Raw genomic sequence first — 25,896 nt, forward strand, 5'->3', positions numbered from 1 at the left:
AGTTTATCCTGGGAATGGGGTTTCTCAAACCAATGCATGAGCATTAGTCTTATTATTATCTCATGCATTGGTCTAAAAAAAAATAAAAATCAATGGCTGCCCAAGCACAACTTACAAAGCTCTCAGGCTTTTAAGTCTGATCTCATAGAACAGAAGGTAAAGGAAAAGACCTCTTTGCCTACCAATACTTGAAGTCACTTCGACAAGTGGCAGTGAACAAGAAGGACCAAATGCCAGGCTACTCAGGAGTGCTTGGTGCAAGGAGACATGCAACATGGCTGATAAGTCATTTTAGGGAAATGACCTTAATGCAGAACAAACACCGTATCTGTATACACTTACATGTTCCTGGTGACGCTGGTTTGAGACTGTGTTGGAACAACACCCAAACTGTCAATCTTGTGTTTGCTGACCAGGATCCAAACCTTTATCCTGGACTTTGCAAAAACATTTGCTGGTTTTTGGGTGTACAGCGTTCAACATTCAACTTTTATTCAATTGAGACTGACAGATATAAAGCACAGTGGGAGGAGTCTATTTTTATCTTTGATTATCCAAGCACAGATCAAAGGCTCTGCAATACAGTAACACTCCAAGGGCTTTTGATAGTGAAAGGATGTTTGTCTGGTCACCATAGAGAAAGAGATGTAAAACATCCTGTCTGTAGCATGATAAGGTATCAGGATGAGAAGCGGAGACAGGGCTCTGGGGGAAGGCAGTGAGAATTAGTTTGTTTAAATGACTTGTGTAAGCTTGGCAGAGATGAGATATTAATTATTTCTGCAGAAGTTAGAGTTTGCCCAGGATTCAGGCCAAAAAGACATCTGAAGAGGAAACATGCTGTGCACCAGGCTGGGTGATCAGTGCACATTTGATAGCAACACACTGTGTGGGCTGGATATCTCCATTTCAGCCATGGTAGAAATATGTCTGAAATGAAGAAGCATGTGTCTCTCCTCCGAAAGGCAGAGGGTCAAAGTGGTTACGTGAGTCCAGATCAATGTTTGTTGTCCTTGACACTCATCCTTTCCCAAATATTCCACTGCAATTTGTGGCTGATCAACTTTGAGGCATCTCACTAGCTGGTAGCCAGCTAGGAAGTTACAGGGCAATTTTATTATGGAAATTTTCCCATTCATACTGAACAGCCAACTTTTAATTATGCTTCTTCTTGACTGACCCAAGCTGGGCAGTTATTGCAAGTCACTAACCAGTAATTCAGCAAGCAGCAGACCTTCTCCAAGGAGTGTAGATGGGAACTATAAACATGCACGCTCAACTAACCTCAGCAGCTTTCCTATGGTCATCCTCATTCTCCAGCATCCGGACATCTACACCAAGGCAGCGAAGATAGCGTCCAAGGCCTTGCAGCATATTATCACAGACCACACTGAACTCTTTGGCGGAAATGGGAGCAGGGGGACGTGAGGTCTCCTTTTCAGATCCTTTGCATTGCTACAGAAAAGCAAGACATCTGTAAGCAGTAGAATGGAAGACTGATTGCCATTACACTTGTGCTTTTGCCTCCCTGCATTCATTCAACCAAATTCTACTGTCCCCTGCCACATGTATTACAATTTCCCTCATGCTCTGCAAAACCTCTAGCTCTCCTTTCATGTCCTTTCTTCATTGACTACCTACCACCTGGGCAGGAGGCAAGACATGATGGGGCTAATTCTAAATTACACATTTAGTCACTGGCAAACCAGCCACCCAAAGGAGAGATCCGCACTTTCCCTGGAGAAATTCCAACTTGGTTTTCTTTGATCTACAGACACTGATTTCCATGAAGTCACAGAAATGTATCTTCAAGACTGCTATTCCCCTATCAAATTAGGCTGCAAATAATATAGATGTGCTGAGGTTATTTTGTGGGAGGGGGATATGACAGACAGACGGAGAAACAGGTAGACAAAGCATCACATCAGCCTTGTTATCTTCGGAAGTTTAAAAATAGACAGTGCCTGAATTCTGTTTATTTCATTTCAAATGTCTGCTCCCGGGTGAGTTCCTGTAGTTGGAGACTTTGTCTTTGGAGGCTCCCAGAAGTACAATAGTTAAGTTCGTGGAGAAGGGAAGTTATTAAGGAGCCTCCAGGGTTCAGCTTTGCCTTCAGGAACTGGAGTCAGCTGGGATGGCTGAAGGAGACAGCCACCATCTACGTGGGGCTATGATTCTGTGATTTTATGCTCTTTGCAGCATTTCAGATTAGCTCTGCAGGAGCTGACTCAGGCCTGGAAATGCTGTAGAGCACCATGCAGATACACCTGGGCTGACTGTGTGAACTAGGTCCTAGAGCTCAATTTGCATGATGACACCTCTCGGCAGCTGCTCCATGCGCTCAAAGCTCTGCAGCACTGGGTGGACTGGCTGGACTGTCACTGGCTCCTGAAAGGATACTGGCGGATGCCCTGAGGCATCAGAATGCTGTGATAACAGATCAAGTTGACCCTTCGTTGTTGAGGTAGTTGGAAGACACTAACCCTGTGTTGCTGCCTCTGTTCAAACAGATGTAAAGGAGCAGCAGCTGGCTCTTAGCTCGTGTTTATTCAATGGCCAGCAATGTTATACGTAGCTTTTTTCTCACGTTTCATGCCAGCAGAATGCAAAAGGCTTCTAAAGGAGAACAGTGTCATTAGCCCCACTTCAGAGAGTGGACAAGGAAACACCAGCAAAAAGAGCTTGGATTCAGGCAGGACACAGTCAGGAGAAGTCTGCTTTTTTGAGTCCCATGCCAAGTTTTATCAACCACCTCTTGGCTAATGAATCTGACTGTACAAAACACAACAACGGCACATGAGTTCACAAGGTAATTCAAGCCTGAAGTGCTAACTTTCCCCATCTCTGCAGCAGCCAGTCAGATCTGTTGTAACATACAATTCTCCCATGAACACAAGAGTGCTTAGGAAACTACTGAGCAGCTTTGTGTTTTACTGCCTAAGACTAATGGGATAGTGTACATTCACACATGCTTGGTAAGGAGGATCCTGGTAGCTGTACGTGAGAGTATCTCAGTCCAAGCATGGAAGGTAGTACTGACTTCAAGAGATAAAGTCACATTTGGGACTGCTTGGAAGGATGTGCAGCCATAGGGAGTCTCGTCAGTTAATAAACAAAACTTGACTTCTGTTGATGTTTTAATAGGTGCATAAACAACCAGATAGCTGCATTTTAAAAGTAGAACTTTATTACTAAGAGAGAAGGTCCAGTCACGTTCCAAAATATTGAAGAGGTCACATAGCTCCAAGTTGCCAGCTGAGTTTTAAGGCTCTACCACAACATACATTGCAAGGGTATGCTAGTCACAGTTTATGTGGTGGTGGACTGGGTGCCAGATACAAACCATCAGAAGGAAGACTTCTTTGATTGATTGTTTTTGACTTTGCAGACTTTTACTGCAGGCACAATAAAGGAGGCATACACATTGTGAAATCATAATGTAGAAGGTCAGTTAAAAGCAAAAGTAAGGAAGTCGGAGCTTAAACCTGATTAATGCACCACTTAGGCCATAGAATTCAAACTCACACTAATGAGGAAATGCAGAAGGAGCGTTTCTACTAGCATTGTTAGCTAGATTCTGCCACACAGATCTATACCAACATTTTGCAAAGACCTAAACCTAAAATTGAAGGGAAACCTGAACTAAGGCACACAAAGGAGGAAACACATTTTAGCAGTGAAGGGGAGGAGCAAGAAAGATGTTTGCTGCAATAGTCCTGAGAACAGACTACACACAGGCATGCCAGGCATAGCTAATAGTATGACTGAGAGACAAGGCAACGTATGATTTGCAGGGGTCTTGAGCAACATGCAGCTCTTTGAAGATGTTTACAAACCTGTCCACAAGGTGACGGTACCTCTTGTTTATTCAGCTGCTTCTTTGCCCTGGCTTTTATGGTTGGTTTTCCCACCAGACTCTTAGTCAGGTCTGAATTCAGACCAAAGCTTGTTGGATCTTTACACAGTTTCTCGTAGATCTCCAGCAAACAGTATGCATCTGAAGCTGAAAAAAACAAAACAAAACAAAACAAAACAACACCAAAAAAACAGAATATGAGCATCAGCTGGATTCATTCAAAAGCCAAAAAGAAGCTTTCCTGATGCAAAGAAAAGCCAGCATCTTTGTAAATGCCACTGAATGCACACAGCCTGTGAAGCTCCAGCTCATTAGTGTCATAGAATCATAGAATTTGGGTTGGAAAGGACCTTAAAACTCATCTAATTCCAACCACCCTGCCATGGGTAGGGACACCTCCCCCTAGATCAGGTTACTCGAAGCCTCATCCAACCTGGCTTTGTTGTACCCTGTACTCTTTTATTGATTCAGTGACCATCATAACCTAACACACAATCAAAAAGAGTCAAGGCAAAGGAACCCAAAACTGATAGGCCCTCTGTTGTCTCTTACTGTAATGTTATGCAAATTTTAGTGTGTCTGTTTAAACCACGAGGTAAGATAACTTCAGCCAACCCATTTCACTCTCCATTGTTACTGAGCAGCGGCTTGCCCATGGTTTATTATTGCATCTTAGGTATGGGAAGGTAAATTCCCATTAGATGCAATATCTTAAAAAGTAATACCTGAGTTGTTTGCAATCACCTGCCCACACGCACTACCATCCAGCCTCTGTTCATTGCAACGGGAACTAAGTCTCCAAGCCAGTTAAGCCAGTTAAGTTACAAGCCTTGGTGATTAACTTTTGTGGGAACTGTGTCAACTTCAAGGATAGCTGAATTTAACAAAGGGCTGGTTCGCTTCAGTAGGCTGTCCTTTGATGCCTCAGGAAAAGATTTAGACTCAGACTTCTGACTCTGGGGTAATCAGCAGTAAAAACCACTGTTGCCTCCACCATACCGATTCAGTGCTACAGTCTTTGACACCATGTCTACCCATTTTTAACATTGCTCTAACGAGCACTTCACTATGACAAATAAACACAGCACTTGTTGCCCAGAAATGCTGTGAAATGAGGCAGAAGGAAGTGGACTTTCTTCCTTTCATTTACTGAGAGGAGTATCCACTGAGATGTTTCATCAGACAAAATCTGCAAAGCACAGGAATTCTTTCATGAAATAATGAATCACTGGACAGATTAAACTTCAACCATTAAAGCTATGTCTGCAAAAGGACAAATATACCATGTGCCAGCTTCTCTGAACAGGAATTAATCCGCAGAGCCATTTTTCTTCATTTGCTACTTAAAACAATTTTTCTGGTGCCAGACAACAGACAAACATGTTGTCTAATGGACAAATGTAGCACCTTGTGACAGAGTCAGTGACCAGACCTGCATATATGATCTGTTCCTCCCGCAGCGGCCGTTTCTCCCAGTTAGACAGCTGCTCTGTTTTATCTAGAGGTTTTCCCAATACATGTTGTACCAAGAGGCTGAGCCCTTTCTCTGGCTGCCTGATCCCTTTATCCTCATGGCTCTGCTCAACCTTCCGGCTGCTCTTCTTCCAGTCAATGGAGGCCTTCTGAAGCTGATGGAAAAAGAAGGATATAAAACACATGGTTATAAAACAAATTCTACAACACCTCCTGTTTTGGTGGGTGGGGCCACACAGCAACTCTATCATTTTTATATCTTGCCTGGCACATCAAATCCCATTGTCTCAGACAAGGGCTGGGATGACATTAGATGTATAAGGTGTCCGACTATTTGCTTAACAAACACACTTGCTGGAAAGAAATCTGCTTCATAGCCACAAAGGCAAAAGAAATAGTACAGACTGACAACATTGCATCATAGCAGTGGGGCTGTGATTGTGACTTCAAGATTTTCAGGGTGCTCAACCACACTGAAGGCTGTTGAACACCAACTTAATATAAGTTCAACACCTTTCTCCTCCTGGATCCAGAGAAAAGGTATTCCTGCAACACAGTGGGCAACAGCCTTTCTGAAGTTGCCATTTCTCAGATAAAACTGAGGTAACAGTTGTTGGCAGGTACTTCAGACACCACTGCACTTCCCTTATTAAGCTATCAATCCCAAAGATCTGGATCCTCCCCAGTCCACAGTCATTAAAATGGTTGTCCTTAACATTTCTGCAGAATGCTAAAAAAATAGTGTGTGTTAGGCCATAGACATCTGTATCTCAGATGAACAGAAATTCCTGTGCTTAACCTGCAGCCCTTCTGAAATGTGATGAGTTTTCTACAAATCATGAGCTTCATATCTGCTTCAACATATTGTTGGAATATCAGTGTTTGTACAAGAATTTATTCACATCAAGTTCAAGTATGCCTTGTGCTCAGGAACTTCTTCATAACTGAACAAAGCTGTATCTCCATTTTCATAACTTGTATGAAGTCTATGAAAAGATTATTAGTATACCAAGCACTCAGTTGATGAAAAGTAAATGCTTCTGTCTTTTGTTACAAAATCAGATTACCCTCAAAGCCAGAAGAGGAAAGGGCCTATTCACTCTCTTAGCCATCTCCTTGCCAATACAGGATACGAAAGTACAATGCTGTGAAATCATGACAGTTATCTACTGGCACACAAGCAGGAGGCACATTGTTCCATATCTTCACATGTTCACCCTTACTTGTTTGTCTACTGTGAGTAGGTCCACTACACCTTGTGATTGCTTATCCATGCCTTTCAAAGCAAAGCATGTGGCTGCAAGACTGCTAAGGTCTCCAGACATCCCATAACCTGGAGAGAAAAAAAAATACCACACAGTTATAAAAACTCAAATCATGGCTAATGCACTGCAGCTTTTTTTCTTCTTCTTCTTCTTCTTCATTTTTTTTTCCCTAGTTTGGAGTTAAAATGCTTGTAATATATGTGTAAACTTTGGTGAAAAGACTGTTCTGATAGGGAACAATGCAGACTCCCATCTCTCCTGTTCTGAAGAGATACCCTTGCAGATCAAGACTTGGAGAGAAGAAAAGGTAGATGAAAAATGCTGAGTTTAAACTCAATTTTGTTAAAAACTGCTAGATCAGTGAAAGGTGAACAGAACAAGAAGCTTTTAGCTTCTAAGAACTTGAAAGAGAGAACTATGAATTTGTCCTTGAACTCCTGCCAAAAAGCCTCTTCACAGAATTGAAAACCATGTAAGACCGGTGAACTATTGTATGGTAAGTTGGAGAACACTGGTGTCCAGAAGGACTGATTGTAGAAGGAGTGATTAAAGACCCAAGGCAGGGGAGAAGAGAAGCATGTTACCTAGTTTAGTGATGGCTGCATCTGAGTAGAGCATCTGGATAAAATGGGGAAGCTTCTCCTTCTCACCCTCCATCTCAGCTTGTTGAAGGAGTTGTGGCAAATCAAGCAGGAACACCTCATCCTTCACAGCGATTTGAAGGAGGGAGACACGGGGCTTCCCAACCATGCCAAACGAAGGCCTCCACTCCATGTCAATAGCAACAATCTGTCCAGGCTGCAACAGAGACAAAAACTTCCTGCATTTGCAGACTGTCCTTACTTAAACATAGCTGGGATAAGCTTGAGCAACAGTCAGTATCCAGAATACAAGTGTTTCCTTTTCAACAACTGCATCTCTTTGCTGGTGTGCACACTACAACAGTCTCAAGTGACTTTCACAGCACACTTGAGTTATCCCCTTGGGGCTTCCCTGCTACAGCAATTCCCAACACATTCCCCAGTCAGACAAGCCTTTAGGCCTCACTGCAGTCCTTGACTTCTGGAGGGAGATACTTGATGGCAGTGACCCACATACAATCCCATGTACCAGCCTGTTATGGAGTTTCTGCTCCTTGACCTTGCAGATACCAGAGTTACACTCACCTGCAGCACCTTTTCCCAACACTGCAGCATCTCTTCCCACTTTTGCAGGAAATGAATATTTGCACGTGGAATAGGAAGCTGGTAATAATCCTTCTTGTTGATCTCTTCATAATTCTCTGCTTTTGTGGCCTCTTCTACACTGCACAGAAGCAGATGCAATAACTTTAAACAATGCAACGAGGGGAAATCCTGGTTTGGAGGAACTTTGGGTCATGAAGTCTTAAGCCCCTGATTTCAGCCTGGTCCTCTATTTCCCCATGCTACCTCTTTCTCTTTGCTCATTTTACCTGTAATCACTGCAAAGCATCCTGACTCATCTTCTCTTTTTATTCCTATAAATGGTCACAGAAATGGCACTGTGTCTGAGACCTCACCACACTAATGCATTGTATCCACAGCAAAGAAAAGTCAAACCAAAACACTTGTGTCGGAGTCCCGGTCCCTGTCCTCAATGCTCATCCCTCTTTCCCAGAATTGATGAAATTTGGATGACAAAGTTGGGCAGCTGTTTCCACATTCAGAGATAACACATTTTAGATTTACTGCTTTTTGCCCTGGAGGTTAACATGGAAGTCTGCTAGTTCCCACGGTGTAATACATAACAGAGAAGTCATCTCTGACCAGCATTGTGTCCAAACAGGAGCTTCACACTTCCTCCCAACATAAACTGGCTCAGAAAGAGAACCTCGGACTGCTTCACACTAAGATTACATCCAGCCAGGCGAGTCTCTCTCATCATTGATAATGCAATGGCTTGGGAAGACTTCATGTACTGCCTGTTGCACCTTCTTCTTCTCTACCACCTTGTAAAATGTTTGCATACTCTGTACAAGAACATTTGCCCTATACTGCACAGCCAGCACTACATTGCCAGCTGACCCCACAGACCATGTGCCTGGCCTATGCTACTCCCTCCACTTGGGTTTCAGATGGTACCATGCAAAGGAATTAGTATCTCTGTATTTAACACACTGGAATTGTTGGGAAGATGCCAGCAGAATGAGCTAACTGATTTCCTACAACAGGATCTTACGCAGCACATTTTCTTTACAAAATGCAGCAGAGTCTCTTGAAATGGCCTTGTAAGTGGAAGGTCAGCATATTGCTGTGGTGTCTCATCCAGATGATGCAATCAGAGGAAAGAAACTAATAAAAATATCCAGCTATTTTGGACATATCACAAAGTTTTGGACACCCTCTTTCCCAGAGACCTGAAATGGTTTATTATTTGAGAAAATATTTACTAACCTTATGTTTAGGGGACTGTGTGACTAATTTTGTAGCAGAGCAGCTTTCACTGTACAAACACTCTTTTCCATGGGTTTGTGTGCATGCGGAAGTCAATATTTGTGTAAAATATTTAATGAAGGTGTGCAGTCTCAGGTCTCCGGGAATATTCTCGTCTGTGGAGTTCAGGAGCAGCGTGTGGTGTGAGCAGTGACAGAGATGATGTCATTTATATGCTGGTACCACCTTGTTCTCTACACTATGAACACCCTCTCCAGAAACCTGCTGCTTTGTTAGGTCAACAAATAATATAGCAGAAGGATTGTTTTATTAGATTCTGTGGCTCCATTGATTTTATAGCAGCTACTGCAGTAGGTATCATGACTGGATGAGTAAACTGGGACAACAAAAGGCTTTGCTTGTCTGCCAGAACTCATCATGAATGGCACAGCACATCCTAATCTGTGTGCCTTCACTCCACCTGGGCATGATACAGGCTTCCTGGAGCAGAGACATGCAGAGAGATTCCTAACTTCTTTGGTTTTTATCTCCCTAGATGCAGTCTGTGGTTAGATCACACTCTTGTTAACCACCTCTTTGTGTTTTGAGGGATTACACCTCATGCAAAAACCTCCTGGCTCCTAACAGGTAGCTGGTACAGATTGAGGAGGGAGGAGGAAGCAGATCCACTGATGCATCAGAGCTACGCAGAAGCAGGTCCTAGACAGACAAGAGTTTCCTGTGCTCCAAGAAAGCCATGTATTGTCTGGAGAAGTGAGCCTTTGCAGTCAGTGTTAGAGGGTAAATACATGTGTCATATTTCCCGAGGTTACACGGAACTTGAACATGAACCAGTGCAGATCTGCAGTGGAAGAAAGATCAGATCCCCAGTCATGAACTGTTTAAGGCTATCTGTGATATCCTCCCCAAACGTTAGTATTAAGAAGTAGGTACTCATTGAATTACTCATAATTCAATTAAATCCAATCTATACTCCAAATATATGATTTTTAGTTAAGAAAAGATCCTTTTTTTTTTTTCTTTTTCTTTTTTTTCCAGAATTACCTCCTCTAGGAGATGGAAATTTACTGTGGTGCTGTTTACAATAGACCTGATGATAAACTTGTTAGAGCAGGTAACCTTGCCCAGTCTCAGGCTTGCTCAAAATGGTCTCCCTAGTGAAAGGTCAGCATTAACCAGACATCCAGTGACTGTTGAATGGAGTTCATAATTCTGACACATGATACCAGAAGGAAAGTTTTCCACTAAGAACACACGGTAAAAGGAAGCACTCATGTCATCAGGATGCAGCTGCATGTTCTGCAGAAACATCTGAAAGCCCCAGACTATGTGGGGTAGTAAAAGAGCAAGGGCATGCAGACTCTGCCTCTGCTTTTTGCAGAGTTGCTTTTTGCAAGTTGCAAGCTTCCAACTTGCTACCAGAGGAGCAGGGGTCATCAGCTTTCTGCTGGCTTTAATCCTCCCCAAACAGGCAATGAGTGATATCACCAACAACTGGACCACAGTTCGTATCAAGTCAGATTCAGATTTCCATTATACACACCGAAAAGTTCAGACCCATATATGAACTTACTGCTTTGTATTACTGGTTCCAAACATTTCATGTCATTTCAAATGTCAGCAAAGCTTTGAGCTATGCTGCACTGAAACCAGACAGCCCACAGATCTCTTGTATTTGCATCAAGTATTCAGGGATTGGTCCTCTTCTATGCAGAGAATCCTGCAGATGAATTCTCTGCAATTAGATGAATTCCTGTTCTTAAATGAGTGGAGAAAATGCTGCTTGTTTGCAACAGGTCTCCAAAATGCCTGTGCGATTAGCCTGAACCCAAGGACTGTGGTAGCCTGCAGTTTTGCAGGAGTTCGGTTCATGAACATACATGGGCACAGAGGCTACCAGACTCTGTGTTTATGGGACTAGACCGAGGTTCCAGGTACCCTGTGCAGTCCTGGGTGAGACCCTGAGAGGACCCTAATGCAGCATCACCTGCAATCTCTGCAGTTCCTCAAGACTTGGCAGTAGCCTGCACATGTGCAGGACTTTTTGCAGGAGAAAAAAAAAAAAAAAGTTCTAAAAAGGGTCCCAAATAAGGCAATCTCTTAATAAGTTGCTTTAACAAAAGCTTGTGGACAGACTCACTAAAGCATGGCAGAAACACCATCACTTGTGAACAAAAGGTGAGCAACTGAGGACTCAGAAAATTATTTGTAATGCATCATTTATCCAAATGCAGCCATTCTTCCTCTATACAGTATAGCTAAGCAACTGTCTGGGACACTGCTGCACGAAGAGGATGATTTGGGGTTGCTATCTCCCAGACACAGCACAGAATACCCAGAATCAGAACTACAAAGCTCTGGCACTCCTCCACATTTAGCGCACTGTGGGGATCAGACAGTTTCTAATCCTTTAATTGGCTATATTTGGCCTTCTTAAATTTTGAGCCTCTTCTCAACTTCCTACAGCTTTGGCTGCACTCAGCGTTGACCTTTTCCCTCTGCAGACCCCTCATCCTACCCCTTTGCTCCTCCTGCACCAGCAGGTTCACAGAGAGCCTTGGCTGGGGCCGTTTGCCCAGTTCTCTGCACTTGAAATCAAGGAGTTGTAAGAACCCATCTTAATATAAGGGTTCTTTTTTGTAGCTCTGCCTTTGCACTCCCCTATCAGGTCACGCAATGGAGTGAAGTTAGGAGAGGAAATGCGGCTGCTGCAGGCTAACGTGCTGCATACAACACAGGGGTCCCAAAGCAAAAGAGGAAACATGGCACTGCATTACTGGGATTGCACTAGAGGAAGGAAAAGGGATGGCAAATAATTAGGGGGCTGAAGGCTTATAACCTCACTTGGTAAACTTGTGCCTGGGAGTCTAGTTTTATCCCAAATTCAGTTAACACAACTCTTCTAGGATCTGATCCCAAGTGTCAAAAATCCCCATTACTTCTGAAAGCTTTGGATGAAGCAAAAAATACAGACTGCCTTAAGAGGAAGGAAGGAAGGAAGGAGGAAGAAAACAGACATGATTAAGAATTTTTGAGGAACTTTATTTTGTTGCCCACAAGTCTCCCAAAAGGCATTAAATCACATTAAAGTACATGGGGGATGTAGAGTATATGGACAACTTACACAGACATGTAATGAACTCAATAAAATAAATGCATGTTCAGATCCTACCTGCATCATTTCATTTTCACTAGTGATCTGGCAGAGGGAGTCTGAAGACCTGTCCACAGCATCTCAAACAGCTTTTAAATACTCATGAGTGAGTTTAAAATGCATCTTTTCAGACATTTCCAGGCTTATGAAAAGCAAATTTGGCACGTTCATCACCAAGACGTGATCTCAGTAAATGGAGAAAGCTTTTGCAAAATTATCTCACGAAGGTATAATGGGTTTATGTGGCAAGGTTTTGGTAGTGGGGGGCCATAGGGTGGCTTCTGTGAGAAGAATCTAGAAGCTGCCCCATGTTAGGGAAGGGCCCCACTGCTGACCAGAGCCAAGCCAATAAGCGATGTTGTTTGCACCTCTGTGAGAGCATACATGTATTTAAGAAAGTAAACAAAACAAAACAAAACAAAACGATGCTGCCACACAGCAGCTGGGAGAGTGAGAAGAGTGAGAAACAGCCTTACAGGCACCAAGGTCAGTGTAGAAGGAGGGGGAGAGGTGCTCCAGGCGCCGGAGCAGAAGTCCCCTGCGGCCTGTGGTGAGCCCCATGGTGAAGCAGGACGTCCCCCTTCAGCCCATGGAGTACCACGGTGGAGCAGGGTTCCACGCTGCAGCCCGTGGAGGAGACCACAGTGGAGCAGGTGGATCTGCACCGATGGAGGCTGTGGGCTGTGGAGGACCCCTGCAGGAACAGATTCCGGGCCGGACCTGTAGCCCGTGGAGAGGAGCCCACGCAGGAGCAGGTGACCTGGAAGGAGCTGCTGCACATGGGGGACCCAGATTGGACCAGTTTGCTCCTGAGGGATGGACCCCACAGTATGAACCCGTTCTTGAGGAGCTGCTACCCATAGGAAGCCCACACCAGATCAGTTCAGCAAGGACTGCATCCCATGGGAGGGACCTCACAGCACAGGGGCAAGAGTGACTGAAAATGAGTGGCGGAGACGAAGATCCATAGACTGACCACAACCCCCATTCCCCCATTCCCCTGCGCTGCTCAGGAGGAGGTGAAAGAGGGTGGATGGGGGGAACACATTTTTGGTGTCTTTCCTTTGTTTCTCACTTCTCTAGCTTGTTAGTAATAGGCAATAAATCTTACTATCTCCCTACTCTGAGTCTGTTTTGCCCATCACAATACTTGTTGAGTGATCTCCCCATCCTTATCTCAACCCTTGAGCCCTTTGCATTGTATTTTTCTCTCCCTTTCCCTTTGAGGAGGGGGAGTGAAAGTGGTTATGGTGGAGGTTGGCCGCTCACCTGAGTAAAACCACCACAGAAGGAAGAATTATGGTAGATTATTTTAAGCAAATACACAGTCTTTGTATGATAAGTAGTCTACAACGAACGGGAATGAAACAGTATTTACCTCTCTTGGATCTTAAGCTTTTGAAGCTCATCAGCCACTCCATTAGGTAGTATCTCCTTGGGCAAATTGCAGCGTTGTGCCCATCTTGCTGCAGTGTTCAAATCACAGTAACTGATTAGCAACTGTATCAGGTGCCCTTGAAGCCATTGATTCTCTCCAACTGTGCTCTGCAAGGAATTAGGGGTGAAGGAAGACCGTCAGTGCAATTTCCATCACAGGTATATCTCACCCACTTTAAGGACATCCCTGTGGTCCTGGACCAGGGTAGAAAGGAGCAGGAATTCCTACACTACAGGAGTGACATTGCTCAAGCCCTGCAAGTGCTGCACTTCTTTCTGCCAAGATATGAAAAGCACATCTGACCCCTGAAATCTCACTGATGTCTTTGGATTTCTCGGCAGCAAGGCTGCTCCAAACTGCATTTGTTCACGGAATGAGACTGAAGGCCACAGATGCAGCATAGATAAACAAGAGTAAAACAATGTCATTTAGCCAGACTGATGACAAGCATGTTATTTGGTTGGTCTGAGATACTGATTACATTAAGAAAAATCAGAACTAGTGACTGACCAGAATACAGGTCTTTGAGCTGATTAGGCAGGTAATTATGGAAGGGGCTAGGGTTTGTACTGTTTTAGTCCCTTTCTGTGCCCACACATGACTCTGAAGTGATGCTGCAACTTGATGTTCTTGCTTCTGCAATAAAGACATACATGATCTCGTGTCAGTGCAGGAGCTTGAGTTACATGCACCTGCAAAACGGGAAGACAGTTGGAGAGGTTCCCTATTCCCAAATATTGTCTGGTGAGAGTGAATGGTGTGCATGTGCCTCAGCACATTTCAGAGCCTGGGGGCACAAGCACGAACTCACTGCCGGCTGTGGTTTAAACCAGCATGGAATCAAGCATGTTGCCCACACTGGCACCAGGGAGCAACTACGTGCAGAGGCAGGCAAATAGGCCCATAATATTCTCCACTGCAACAGTCAGAACCACCTAAGCTTTTCTCTTGTTCACCCTCTTGCTCTCTAGGGTGCTGTGGCACAGCAGCTCTAAGAGGAAATATGAATACAGTGACACCAACAGTCAGCTACAGAAAGGTGGCAATAACCCACTCCTGCCCAGCCAACCCAGCTGTGCTTGCAAATGTCCCAGAGCCATTGCAGCCAGATCAGCAGTTTATTTCTCTAGCCAGTCCTGTTGACTGATTTACTCGTGGATCTGCCTTAAAAGTTATTACTGTCAAGAAAACTTAATTGCTAAAACAAGTTGAAACTCTGCATGGTAGATCTGGATCTGTAGATATATGGCTCTATTGCTCCTAGCACTACCAACAAGTATTTTTTAGCATAGTGAAAAGCCACAGGAATTAAATTCTCAGGTGCACACGCCACTGCCATCCTTCCTTTGCTGCCCCACCAAGCAGCACTTGCAGGGTCAGAGTCTGTTCCCAGGGCCTGCAGGCACCTTGCTCTTCCTCCACCGCATGTGCAAATGCTGGCAGGCTGGGTGGTATGCTGGGGCCACTGGGCCTCATTCCTCACATTCTTTCAGTAACTAAAAGGTGAGAAGTTTTCTTCAAAGCAGACACCCTTCACAGAAATCAGGAAACAAACCTGTTGATGGCCTGGAGGTAAAAAGGAAACAAAACAAAACAAACAAACAAATAAAAGCAAACAAACAAAAAACCCACAGAGGTGCAGGAGGGAATACAGACTTGGAAGAAAAACCACAGAGAAATTTGGCATCCCAGGTAGCGCACACAAGAAGCCAGCCTGCCCATAAAAACTGCTGCCTCAGCACTAAGTCTGCACCCCTGTGACTTCGCCAACTGCCAAAACGCATTTCTTCTCACGGATATGTGGAGGGATATTTTCACTGCTGTTCCCAAGAGGTTAGTGATGCACCCAGGAGCCACTGTCAGCAGGATGGGGACCCAGGGGCTGGGTGGGAGCTACCCAGGGGCTCAGCTACAGAAGAGAAGCAGGAGAGGGAACGCAGGGACAGAGCAGAGCAGGACAGGATCAGCTATCACACTGCAGCTTCTTGCCCTCTACATTTCCTCCCCCCACATCTCCTCTCCTGGCCATGCCAGTCCAGCTACTTTGTGCGTCTCTCACATCTCTGTTTATGCAACTGAGCTCAGCCAAGTACCTAGGACATAAAGGGGTTTGAATAACTCCTTCTGCCTAGTTTGCCAAGCCACTTCTCAGAGTCCTTCCCTAAAAGAACATATTTTCTTATTAACATCACAGAGCAATTCCCTCTTCTAGGTTGCCCTGTGTCCATCCTATTGTCTTTCTGCCTTTTCTTCTACAACACAAAGTCTTTGGGTTTGGATCTCTCTTCAGTTCACCCAGAGTCAATTCTTAATAAATCTCATTATGTCAGCTTTATTTCTGGAAATAATGAGGTACAGATTTTTTCTTTCTTTCTTTCTTCATTTTTTTTATTGTAACAGATTTATTCTTTCAACCACAAAAACAACTCTGTAAAGAGGGTTAATCTCTCCAGAGATATTACATCTTGCATTTTGAAATGGAAAATGACTGTGTTTATTTTTTATTTTTATTTTTTTTCTGAAAAAATAACATTGTTGTAAAGGGGAAAGGCTTCCACCACAACAGCTCTGCAAGAACGTGGAAACTTTGGCCCCAGAAGATGTGGATACAGATTCAGAGACTAATGTTTCACTAGGGGTGACATTTCATGCCTTTTGTTTTTTGTATATGGACACTTGGAAGAGGAAACTGGCATGGTTGTTCTGATCAACATCAGTGACACCTCCAAGCAAGAAAAGATTATACCATGAGTCTTGTTTACATCCTTCTCTGAATTCTAGACATATCATACGTTCTTTAATCCATAGGCACACACAAAAATTCCTGACACCAACAATAACCCATGATTAAAGCTTTCCAAAATGACTCCTGCAGATTACCTACCCGTAAATCCTGTTCTTACCCAGCTGAATGCTTTACAGAGCTCATAACAGTCAGTACAGAGTAAGCTTAGCAATGTCCTGATTTTAACATGTAGCATCAGCAATTCTTCCATTGTTATCAATAATTTTGGATTCAAATATCCAACATCTTTTTGGGAAGTCACACTTACCAGCCCTAGATTAGTTTTATCTGTGTGAGTTAAGCTGCGTTTCTGTCTGATACAATTCTCCACTTTCTCCCAATACCTTTTACTGAGCAGTGAAGCTATTCACACAAGTAACGCTGACTATTTGAATGTCTTGGCTAATTTCCCCTGTTCTCAAGTGCTTCCAGAAATAACAAAAAAAGTCCTGTTAGTGCAGAGAAAATGTCAAGTAGAATATTTTAGATCCAGCAACTTTAAAAGCAGCAAAAAAATAAAGAGGTCAAGACCACTGTAAGCTATGGAGGACACCACCAGCATTTCTAAAATCATGCATTGTTGCAGGTACTGTGCAGACACCTTTGTTTTAAAGATACCCTGGAACATCCTACTGTGTTTTTTTTCATTGTTACTTTATTTGTGATTGAGATTTCCAGTTTGAAGTTAGCATCATTTCTACTACACAGAGAGATGCCACATCAGTAGCTCATTAAAGGAAAGGATTTACACATTGGCGTGGAGCAGGGACCCCGAGCACAAGCTCGGAGCTGGGTCACAGCCCGTTCCACAAGAGAAGGGGGATCCTGACCTCCAGATATCTGAAATAGATGGCACTCGGATAAAAGATGCCAGCTTTACTCACACTCACTTCTGAACAGGGTTTCTTGTAAAAGCAGCAGGCCACTCACCCATGGCCAATGCACAAAAGACAGAAGCATGAGAAAGACAGATTTTCTCACCACTTGAGCTGTTCTCTCTCTCACAGTGCAGGCTACTCAGATGCACTAATTTATGAACTGAAGATGAACTAAATAGCCTCCATTCATATCCCAGAAGACTGACTTTCAGATAGCAATCAGTGCGTCATTGACAGAGCCACACTTCAGTGTTCTGGAGGCCATTACCACATCAATGGCGGGGAAGTGGTCTTTCTTCTCTCTTTCAACAAAGCTCTGGCAATGTGGCTCCCTGGGGCATGTTCACACTACCTAACTTCAGCTTTGTGAATCAGGAGACTCCGCTTCCCAGTCTCCCCATGCAATCAACTGGGAGAGACGGCTCGGCTCTTCTGAAAGGCCATGCAGAGGAGCCTAACTTATGATATCACTTGAAAGGATCAAGGCAAAAGCAACCTTTAAAGCCAACTTGTGGCTGCACCAGGGCTCCTCACAAGGAGCTTATTGCTCCTGGGACATCCAAACAGAGCTGTTAGCTTGTGACAGCCAGCTAGGACAACACCACGCAAGGAGATGTGTCCACCTCTGTTCTTCTTTTTGCAGCTCTCACAACCTCACCAAAACAATTTCTTGTTCAGAAGTCCAGGTGCCAATATCACATGTCCAGCTCAAATTCCCTGGGCTAACTGCATGCCCAGCTGCAGGCTGAGGAAAGCGATCATTCCCTGCCCAGCACCTGGGAGACCACCTCTGGACATGGGGCCTGGTTTTGGCACCCCATTGTAATCAAGGTGTGGACAAAAAGGAGAGACTTCAGCAAAGAGCTGGTAAGATGGCTGGTGGGCTGAAGCATGGGATGTGTAAGAAGGAATTGGGGGATCACGGCTTGTTCAGCCTAGGGAAGGCTAAGCTGGGGTATATGGGGTGTATGGGGAAATTCCTTTCTCTTGTATCATGGGCCATCATAGAGAAGACAGAGTCAAATCCTTTTAGAAAGTGCAACTATGTATAAAGGAAAAAAAGGTGACAGTGAGGGTGCCAAGGCACTGAAATGGGTCTAGAGGGGCTGTGGAACCAGGCAGGGCCCTGCAAGACCTTGTCCAACGTTGAAGTTTGCCCTGCTTTGAGCAGGAGGACAGACAAGAGACCTCAACAGGCTCCTTCAAACTGAACCTAGCCTCCGATTTTGTGATTAGTGTTGCTGGGCCTTCCATAGCACCAAGGCTTCTCTCCACACAGACAGGTGGCTTCTTGCAGCAACTGCTGCTTTCAAGTTCCAAGCACCTCCCGGGCTAAGAACACCCAAGATCTCGTCTACCCGGAATACAGGATGGTCCTGATCATGCTCAACAGTATTATAGAGAGATCCAAAATACATATCCAGCATTGGGATTCTTTCCAAACCTCTGTCAGGCAGCCCCTGGGGGAAGTCATTCATCTTCGCCAGATGAAATCATCATGTCTCCAAAAACTGCTCATGCTGCCACAGATGAGACAAGGTATATTACAGAAGCAAAAGAACAGACTCTGCTTTCAAAATCAGAGCTGAAGAGAGAGTATTTTCAACAAATGTTAAGCAAGAAGTTTAGACTTTAAAAAACAAACACAACAACAAAACCCCCCTGCAACATTGGACAACTGAACACTACTTCACAGCAAACTTCACTCAACTCAGAACTGCGTTAACAGTCTGCTGGCACAAGCTCCATTTCACAGGGCACATGATTCTGTCTACTTCAGAGATGAAAAAACACTCCATACAACAGCTCTGAATATTACACAGATGTTGCCAGCTTCAACTTCAGCAGCAAACCAGAACACAGGTATCACTCTTGGCTGCAGAAAGCCTAAGCCCAGACAGAAATCCAGGTTTAATGTCGAAGCAGGAATACTCTAGGACAACAATGCTCCCATCATGCCCAAGTGAATGGTCTGCCACACAATCCCCCAGCTGCTTTGGGATGCTGGGGGATTTAGGACAGAGCAACATGACATGTGTTTAAGAGTGTCACTGAGGCTGAATCCTCAGTGAGGCTGGTGAACCACACCAGCTTATCAATGCAGCCTCTTATAAGCTGTCCTGAAAAATCTGCTTTTACTGTCTGATTAGCTACTACTGCTGTGCTTGCAGAGTGACATTAGCAAAGGAATCCATCCTTCCATGCATGTCACCATCTATTTCAGACAAATCTCCCAGGAGGGAAGGCAGCCGGAGGCTGTGTGGGTATGAGTCAGCCAGTGACACTTGTCTTCGGGCCAGGATCAGTTCATGGTCCTCTTTTGTTTAGCAGTGTAGGTGTAGCCTGACACTTTTAGCGACTTTCACTGTGGGAACAGCAGAAATTTATCCTTTTTTAGCCTAAATTAACTCATTTTCCTCAACCACATCCTACAACAGATCCAGGTATGTGGATACACAAATTAAGGTGCATTTTCCTGCAGTACTTTTTCTCCCTTCCACTTGTACAGGGAATGTCATAGATGTATGCCTTTAATGAGCTATAGAGCCAAATTAACCCTATTCAAGTTAGCTTTATTTGGAGGGAAAAATAATTGCAAGGCATCCATAAAAAACAAAATGAACATAAATCCTTAACAAATAGACTAAGGTAATTTTACTTGCTTTTAAAAATATAATTTCTTCTGTCTTCAGCTTGGTGATCTAGTTCAACGTGAAGGCTGTCCTGAGGGTCTGTGCTTCTCCCAGAAAACCATTTTCATTATTGTTGCAGAGGCATCTTCTGAATTCTAACCTAACTCTGGCCCGAGAACTGCTGAATATTATTCATCACAAGGATTAGCAAAGGACCAAGAACTTGCTCTGAATAAATAAGCCACACAGTTTTGATATGCTTCCAGTTTTCTCACACCTCTAGATCCCATTATGGCAGATATTTTCTGGGAAGATTCCAGCACTTGGCAAGACTGAAAATGAATGAGGATGGGGAAATTGGCCAAACTCTTTCAGAGCACAAAGTAATATGTTACTTATCATAGTAGATGCTTTGTCTAAGACTAATAACAGTGCACTGAAGACAAACTGGCAACCCTTATCTTCCCAGTGTATTTTGAAGTAGCGTTTATCTATCTGCCTTTTGTCATTTTGTCACACATGCACAAACAAGGTGTCACTGTGGCAAATGGCCAATTGTGCTCTCCAGTTAAAGAAAGCGAGGGCTGCCACCATATACTGCACATCAGGTGACCTACACTGCTACTAAGTTCACTGAGCCTGGTCTTAGGACCCAAAATTTCTCTGCTCCCTCAAGCCTAAGAAGATTTATATACACTTGCCAAGCACCTTCATAAACTTTCTACTAATGTCACCATAACACAACTTTACTTCATTTTGTGTCTTGAAGCTTGAAATCTTACATGAGGAAAATAAAACACTCTGTTAAACTTCGACTTAGCAGAAGTCTGAGACTGCCTGAAGGATTACTATCAAAACGTAACTATTCCAAAATCCAACTTAGCAGCAGTGTATGACATCCACGTGCACTACAAGATCCGTCACTCCAGCTAGAAAAGCACAGCAAGGGTCTTCAGTGACAGCTGAATGCTGCCAGGGAACTACAGTGTTGTGGGGACAAGAACAGAGAACTAAAGCCCTGCTTCACTACAGGACTGCAAGAGCTGCAGATATGTAAAGAGGAAGAGCCTGCAGGAACAAAACCACTGTCGCTGTGTCTCCTCCGCTGCTGCTACATGAACTGATTAAGTATTACACTTCATCAGTCTGTCAGGATGCACAGGAACTGAAATCACCATGACGCCTTCCCATTTGTTTTCAAAAGCCCTAATATTAACCCTAACAAGCTAAACCAGTATACCAATTAACCTAACCGATCACTCAATTATATGTTCCCATACCCAGTCACAATACATAATGACTATTCATAAACTCCATCTTCCTTCCTAAAAAATTTGGAATTCCAGTACTTTTGGTCCCCAGTGGGGCAGGAGGATTTACTGCTTGGGGCCAGCCTGTGTCAGCTCCATATGGTCGATGCAGACTTATCAGAAGGAAGGATTTGCAGGTAGGGAAAGAGCCTCAGAAACTTTTCTCCTTCTCTTCCTACTCCAATCTCCCTGCTCGGGTCAAATTCCAAGCCATGAAACCAAACAACAAAGCAGGAATCTCCCATTATTTTGTCCTGGCTCAGGATGTTTTTTAACAGCTTCCGTAGAGGTCCTTCCATACCAGGATGCATCGTTATGCTGCCTGGACACGGTGCTAATGCCTGGCAATTCCCCTCAGATCTCAACTTTTCTTGTGGAAACAGCTACATGAGACACTGGTCATCAAAGAGCTCCAGGTTGTCGGCTCCATCACTACCTTAATTAAAAGGCCTGTAAGCTCTGAAGTGGAATTAACTTAAAATCTCCAGGGTTTGTTGCCAAAGAACAGAAGAAAGAAGCTAATTTCTTCGCTGTTTTTTAACCCAGCCCTGAGCTTCCCTCACATCAAATTTCTTAAACTCTGCTCTGCTGTTTCTAAGCAGGTTTATCAGGGCTTATGACCAGCCTTAGAGAGCCCTTCTCCAGGTCATGCTGTAAACCTCAATGATGCACACTGTAGGTTATTTCATTAATTCTCCTGAGCCTCACTGTGCCTTGTATTCACACCTAGCCCTCTTCCTCATTTCACTCGGCTAATCCGGTCCAGCCCAGGCTTGCTTTAGAATAGTTAGGAACTTGGTTTTTGAATCTTTTCTCTCTAAGAACATGCTAATGCAACATTCCCAGCAGGGGACAGTTTCTATTTAGGAAAGTCTTCAAAGTGAACAAGCAAAAATCTTGATGATGGAAATACTTGCTCAGGAGCACTCACTCTTCCCATCCTTAGTCTATGAAAAATAGATGCCCACAGGAAAAACATGGGTTACTACTTATTTCTATTTTACCATTCACGAACCTCAACTGGTTCACAGCCAAAGCAATAGTAAGTACCTTTGCAGGATCTTTACCAAAATAAAAGCTTAGCAGTAGATTTTTCTCTCCTTTAATCTCTTTTGGTACATTTAAACTCCTGGTGTTTTTTGTTCTGAAAGAGAAATGCTTGAGAGGGTTGCCTGAATGAACTCTGAAATTCACACCCTGGCAAATTGGACTGATTTCCTAAATCCATAATTACAACATTCCTCAGAGATATGCATTCTTTCAAAGCGAACAAGAGAAGATTAGTTTCCTGTTTCTTCCCATTTACATGACTTCTCTGTTGAGAGGAACTTTTTTTCTTTTTAAACAATCCTCTGTTTATGTGGTTCCCTTCTTGGCAGGGAGCTGGTGAACTAATCTCACCTAGAAGTATAATACAGCCAAACTATCAATTGCAAATAGCCCAAGCATCTTTGTGAGAGACAGCTGATTTGCACAGACCTTTAGAATGCAGTATCTATCCATGGAAGCACTCAGACAGGTACTGATCGATTACAGGGTTTTTAAAATAATCTGGGATGATTATTGCATGACTGGATAGTTACACTGCTTGGCTGGATAAGAATATAAGAGTGGATCTGTGCATGTGTGTGAAAATGCACAACGTACAAAACTTCAGTAAAACTGGGCAAATGTAGCCCCTTTCATCTGCACATCCCCAGTCATGCAGAAACTACCACAGGACAAGACTTCTAGGTCCCCTGTCAAAGAGCTGCAAGTAAGAGTCATGTCCCACTCGCAAATAAAATATGTGCAGAGCCTTGGTGATGACATACTTGCCTCCCACTATCAAAAAGGCACTGAATACATCCTCTCTTCCTGTGCTAACACAGGAAGCAGAAAGCTCAATGCCCCCATCCTCTTCTTTGCCTATTTCTGATGGAGAGGCCAATGTTAGCACACTCGATATCATTCCTTTGTCTTAGACCAAAAAGAACAAGAGGATTTGTTTAAGTTCTAGAAGAGTAAGACTGGTCTCATTTTTTGTTGTAGCATACTAAGTTGATGCAGTTTGGAGTCAGGAATAGGTATCCTCGAAACTACTATATAAAACTCCTGATGTAGCTTTTTAAAGACCCTGGTTGCCTCACATGTTCCCATAAATTTTTGAATGACACTACTTCCTATATTATTCATAAAAGCAATACTTCTCCCATTTGTTTGAATTAAACATACCAACAGGGTACATCAGTTAAGTCTAACAGCTTGCTGGTGGTCTTACTCTTTAATCTAATAGTGACCTTCACACCCACAGCCATAAGCCAATTACCCTCTTTTTTATAGCATACCAAATCTCTTTCTGATGAAGCTGTGCTTTTGAATGAAAGCACGCTAGTGACAGAAATGTTATTATACTGCTTAGAATCAAGCTAGCCATGTCTGGTTGCAGGGGTTTTGAGGTCAGAAAGCATCTCTGACATACTGAAACATTTTAAGGATTTTTCTCCCCTCCAGTCTGTTCTATTTCCTTTTTTCAATCTTTAGTACTTAATATGTGTGCAGATAAAAGCTATTTGGACATAACTTTTAAAGACTGAGGTCACGAGCTTTCAGAAGAATTACCTTCTAGCACCTCAGTGAAGGAGAAGATGGACAACCAGCTCCCATAAGCTTCTGCTGAGTTCCCAGAGCTTTGCCCTATAGATCCTTACTTAAGTAAATGTGAGCTAATCTTCCAATGTTATTGAACAAACACATTTTCCATTGAGAAATTTGTGACTGATTTTTTCTAGGTTTTGACATTTTGATAGATGGTATGGAAAAAGTGGCAGTTCTTCTTAGCTTATTTGTACATAACGTCAAATTCCACCAGAATTCATTAGTATGTTTGTGCTTCACTACTATTTATTTATTCAGAAATGGCTGGATTATAAATAAAGCTACCATAATTATTATTAGGCACACCAGCTCTCACAGAAAACAATCCTATCTAAGCCGTGCAGGAGGTACATTGAGGTATTTACATTTAAGTGTATATATTATCCTTTGCTAGACTTTTCTTTAGATAGGAAGGTATGGAACACACAGCATGTTTGGCTTTTCCCATGTATTTCTCCCATGGCAGCTGTGTTTGTTAAATGAGAAGTTCCCATTTCTTTTAGAATAATGGTGCTAACTTCTTTAGTACAGATGCATACTTTACTGCTCTCTATCCAGAAAACAGAATGTGACTGAAGAATTACATTATGCTTTTCTGGAGACATTCACAGATGTGCCTGTTTTCTACATCAACCCTATCAGTAACCGTGCAACTTAGGTGCTCTGCAACTCTGAGGTCGTTTCAGCTATCTAAGTATATGACACCACTTACAAACTGAACTGAAAAATAGAAGGAAATCTATACTTTGCCTGCTACTTTCATTTTCCAGTTTCTTCATGCTTTAATATACCCTTAGGTGCAATATACTTTTACATCACATTGTGGCTGTATGTTCTCTCCAAAGACCTCTGACAATCATAGTAAATCTAAACAAAAAGGCATGGGGCAAAAGCAGAGAGGTTGCCGTGACTGAGACTGGAAACACTCCCACCACCACTGAGTTTCTGGTCAGTCCCTTTCCAGGAAACAAAACGCAGGAAGAGGAATGAAAAGAGCAATTGGAGCAGCATGGGGGAAGAGACACTGCCAAATCTCAACTGATAGAAAGTAATTCCCTAACTCTGCCTTCACAAGAGAGATACCAGATCTTAAATCTGTCATTTGTCCAGATCTAAATGCCATCCATTTTGCAAAAGGGAAAGAGAAAGGAAAAAAAAAACCTCTGTTTTAAGTGGCAGCTGTTGGGAAGCTGCTTAAAGCAGTGGAAAAGATAAATACAATTCTTTCGCAGTTAGCTTAATAGACTAACTGCAGGCCAAATAATCAGAGGTGAGCAGCAGCTCCAGCATATTACAGACACCCGCACAGCAGTGCTGCCCAGCCCTTGTGGGACAGCTCCTCAGCTCAGGCACGCTGTGCAGCAGTGCTGGCAGAGCCATGAACATTTGTTCCAGCTGATGATGCCTCCCTGCAACTCTTGAGACCAGAAGGTACAAAACCAATCACCACTGGCTTTAACTTCCTGCTAAAAAAAAAAGAGGCCATAAATACTAGCAAGGGACACCACACAACGGCTGGTTAAACTAGTTTTGGTTTCTACCTTCCAGGAAAACAGCCGGTCTAGATTTAATGTTTGAGTGATGAAATCCATTATATCTTTGAATAAACAGTCCACTCAGAGTGAAAGATAATTTGACAGGCAGACTTACACTGAAAGACATGTCGTTTATTAATCACCTCCTGAATATCATTCCCATTTGCATTGCACTAGATTGCCTAATTCCCTATACATATTAAGTTACTTACACTGTAGGGACGTTGCCATACTCAAAACAATCTTGAGCCAATTTAAAAGTTTGCCTCAACACAGGACTTCCAGGGAAGGACACTAGATATTGATATTTGCACCATGACCTTTTTGACCTCTTGTTCTTATTAAAGGTACCCCAGAGCAGGATTATTGGCCAGGTGTTCTGTCCACAAAAACTTCAATAAAATAAAATAAAATAAAATTGAATTCTGCCCTTTAAATACCACTCAAAATCACTTCCTTGAGCACAACAGCTATTACATTTTATCCCAGAGGTAGTTACATTTTAATTGGGGTCAAAA

General features: G+C 43.2%; 1 protein-coding gene across 32 annotated transcripts in view; it reads right to left on the minus strand.

The window, feature by feature from the left end:
- EXD3 (exonuclease 3'-5' domain containing 3) overlaps positions 1–25,896 on the minus strand; it is a 296,432-nt gene that overhangs the window by 143,483 nt on the left and 127,053 nt on the right. For 31 of the 32 annotated variants that reach the window (XM_068657208.1, XM_068657236.1, XM_068657217.1 and 28 more), the window contains 7 exons: positions 13,541–13,707; positions 7,761–7,899; positions 7,179–7,392; positions 6,553–6,662; positions 5,289–5,484; positions 3,837–4,003; positions 1,285–1,455 (listed from right to left, as the gene is read on the minus strand). In XM_068657208.1, coding sequence (XP_068513309.1) covers positions 1,285–1,455; positions 3,837–4,003; positions 5,289–5,484; positions 6,553–6,662; positions 7,179–7,392; positions 7,761–7,899; positions 13,541–13,707 — 1,164 coding nt within the window. The remainder of the gene's footprint in view (positions 1–1,284; positions 1,456–3,836; positions 4,004–5,288; positions 5,485–6,552; positions 6,663–7,178; positions 7,393–7,760; positions 7,900–13,540; positions 13,708–25,896) is intronic. The other variant, XM_068657219.1, reaches the window with a different exon arrangement.

Source organism: Anas acuta, chromosome 20, assembly GCF_963932015.1.
Source record: "Anas acuta chromosome 20, bAnaAcu1.1, whole genome shotgun sequence".
NCBI classification, from domain to species: Eukaryota; Metazoa; Chordata; class Aves; order Anseriformes; family Anatidae; genus Anas; species Anas acuta.